The 2,036-nt window shown below is 42.7% G+C and overlaps 1 protein-coding gene across 1 annotated transcript in view; it reads left to right on the top strand.

Moving 5' to 3' along the window:
* Positions 1-606: 606 nt before the first annotated feature.
* The window catches only part of LOC104496155 (chromosome unknown open reading frame, human C10orf88), a gene marked incomplete at its 5' end in the record, with an annotated part of 3,165 nt that continues 1,735 nt past the window's right edge, over positions 607-2,036 (top strand). The window contains 3 exons of the mRNA XM_010139237.1: positions 607-679; positions 1,212-1,224; positions 1,312-1,418. Of these exons, the coding sequence (XP_010137539.1) occupies positions 607-679; positions 1,212-1,224; positions 1,312-1,418 (193 nt within the window). The remainder of the gene's footprint in view (positions 680-1,211; positions 1,225-1,311; positions 1,419-2,036) is intronic.

Below are 2,036 nucleotides of genomic sequence, written 5' to 3'. Positions count from 1 at the left end.
GCAGAAATGCTGCCTCTGTGATAAAGATGTAAATCTGCAGTTAAGCTGGGTGCCTTTTTGTTCTGTTGTAATTAGTGAAACGTCTAATTCATTAAGTTACAAAGTGCTGCTCTGGAATTCCCTGAAGATCCCTTGTCTCTTTGGAATGTAGTTACCTTGAAGACTAAGAACAGGAGACAAAGTAAAAAGAGAAGGATGTGTTTTCCTCTTCAAACCTTCCTTCCGTGCTTTGCCAGGGGAGTAAAAGCAGTGGCTTCTCTTTTGCTTTTAAGTCATTACATGGCTTAATTACATTACGTGCTGCTTAATTAGCTAAATAAAACCAGCCAATTCAGAGCCCCAGGGAAAATGTGTGAATAATGTACTGAGCCTCAAGAGCTTCTCTCACAGGTCGTGTACATACACATACAAATCCTTTTTCTATACGTATCCAGTAACATTCCATAGAAGTTTCGCAGAAGTGTTGTAACTGCTGCACCACATTAGCAATCTGTTCCCGTCAGCCTTGCTGCTTATCTCAATGTTTACTGATGTAAAGTAGTTCTACTAAAAAACCCCCTACTTTCTATACAGTGATGTCACAGCTCGTTTGTTTTATTTTTCTAGCGAAACTGAAAATGTTATTTTATACAGAAAGTACCTCAAGTTCGAATGCCCTGCAGCCTCCTGTAAAATCAAGGTAGGGAGTTGAACAGAGCTGTCTTTGTCTTTTTAATCACTTAATGGACTTCATTGCATGGCTCTTCATCAAATTATTGTTTTTATACAATTCATGATGCCATATAATCACTTAAAAATCTGTTGGATTGAAGTTGTCTTGAGAACAGACTTCTTGCAAATTTGTATCCTAGTTTTCTTTTTATGAGACTTAATATATGAGAGAGATAATGTAGTCTTAGGGAAGGAGAACCTTCATAAACCAGATAAATTGCAGATAATCAACAGCTGCTCTGTAATTAGAACTGTTAACTCCAAAGTGGTTAAATACCCTGATGAAAATCTGTACGGCTGCTGCTCTGAAGCGCTTGGAAGAGCAAGACGTGATTTATCTTTGGGTCTTGCAGAGTTTTCTGAAGAGCGATAGCAGTAGAAAATCGCCTGCCTTTCCCCAGAGAAGAGTTCAGCAGTGTTTTTCCCAAGGTTCAAGGGATAATGTGTTGTCTCATATGTACAAAGAAAATGTGAAACTATTTTTTTCCTTCCTGCAACAGCTGCTCTCCATTGGTGAGAAGCAGAGAGTACTCATCAGTAAAATACTCGTACAAGTGAAAACGGTGTCCGCAAAACTAGCGACTGACTTCCCTTCGCTAGGCTCGAGCATAGACCTCGACCGGGTGCAGACTATAGTGGAATCGATGGGATCCAGGTTGTCTCCGGGTGCTCAGCAGCTCCTGGACATGGTCCGATGCCAGCAGAAGGTAAGTCACTGTGCTTTGCCACAAGCAGTACTGATCCGTGGGCACCTTCTGGAACGGTCAAGCGTGTTCTGAACCGATATGGTGAAAGAGAGGTTTGATTATTTTTTAACCCACTCTTCATTTTAATCCTGGTTTAGCTGTGCCCACCCTGAAGTGAGTGCACTGAGTAAAGATTGTGTACTCAGGGAATCGGTCACTGTGCGTTCACCGAGTCTGGGGTTAAGAGCTCTGGACTGCCACCGCTTTAAGCGTCACTGCTGCCCTGCTCTCCTCCTGTTTCACTGCTGCTGCTTGTCGGGGGTGCTGGCCGTATTCCCTGTCCTGTCCGGGGTGTTGGTGAATGGGCTGGTTTGTCTCCTTTGTGGGTGTTAAAACCGTCTCGCCTTCAGCTAAAGAGAACGTGCTCTAACAGAATGTTTACTTGGTTTAGAGACTAATCCCACAGAGTGGGATGTGCCTGAGGAATCCTGAGTCCATCTGATGATGATAACGTTTGGGCTTGGGGACACAGAAATAGTGAAAACAAAGTCAGTAAAACGGTTTTGTTACGAGAGACTGACAATAATATGTACAGGGAGAACCTTTTCCTGTGCTTTTCTGTGAGAATGTAATTCTGAA

The sequence above is a fragment of the Buceros rhinoceros genome, unplaced genomic scaffold, assembly GCF_000710305.1.
Source record: "Buceros rhinoceros silvestris isolate BGI_N320 unplaced genomic scaffold, ASM71030v1 scaffold3657, whole genome shotgun sequence".
Taxonomy (NCBI): Eukaryota; Metazoa; Chordata; class Aves; order Bucerotiformes; family Bucerotidae; genus Buceros; species Buceros rhinoceros.
Note: the sequence above shows the minus strand (reverse complement) of the source record. Positions and strands in the feature narration are given on the sequence as shown.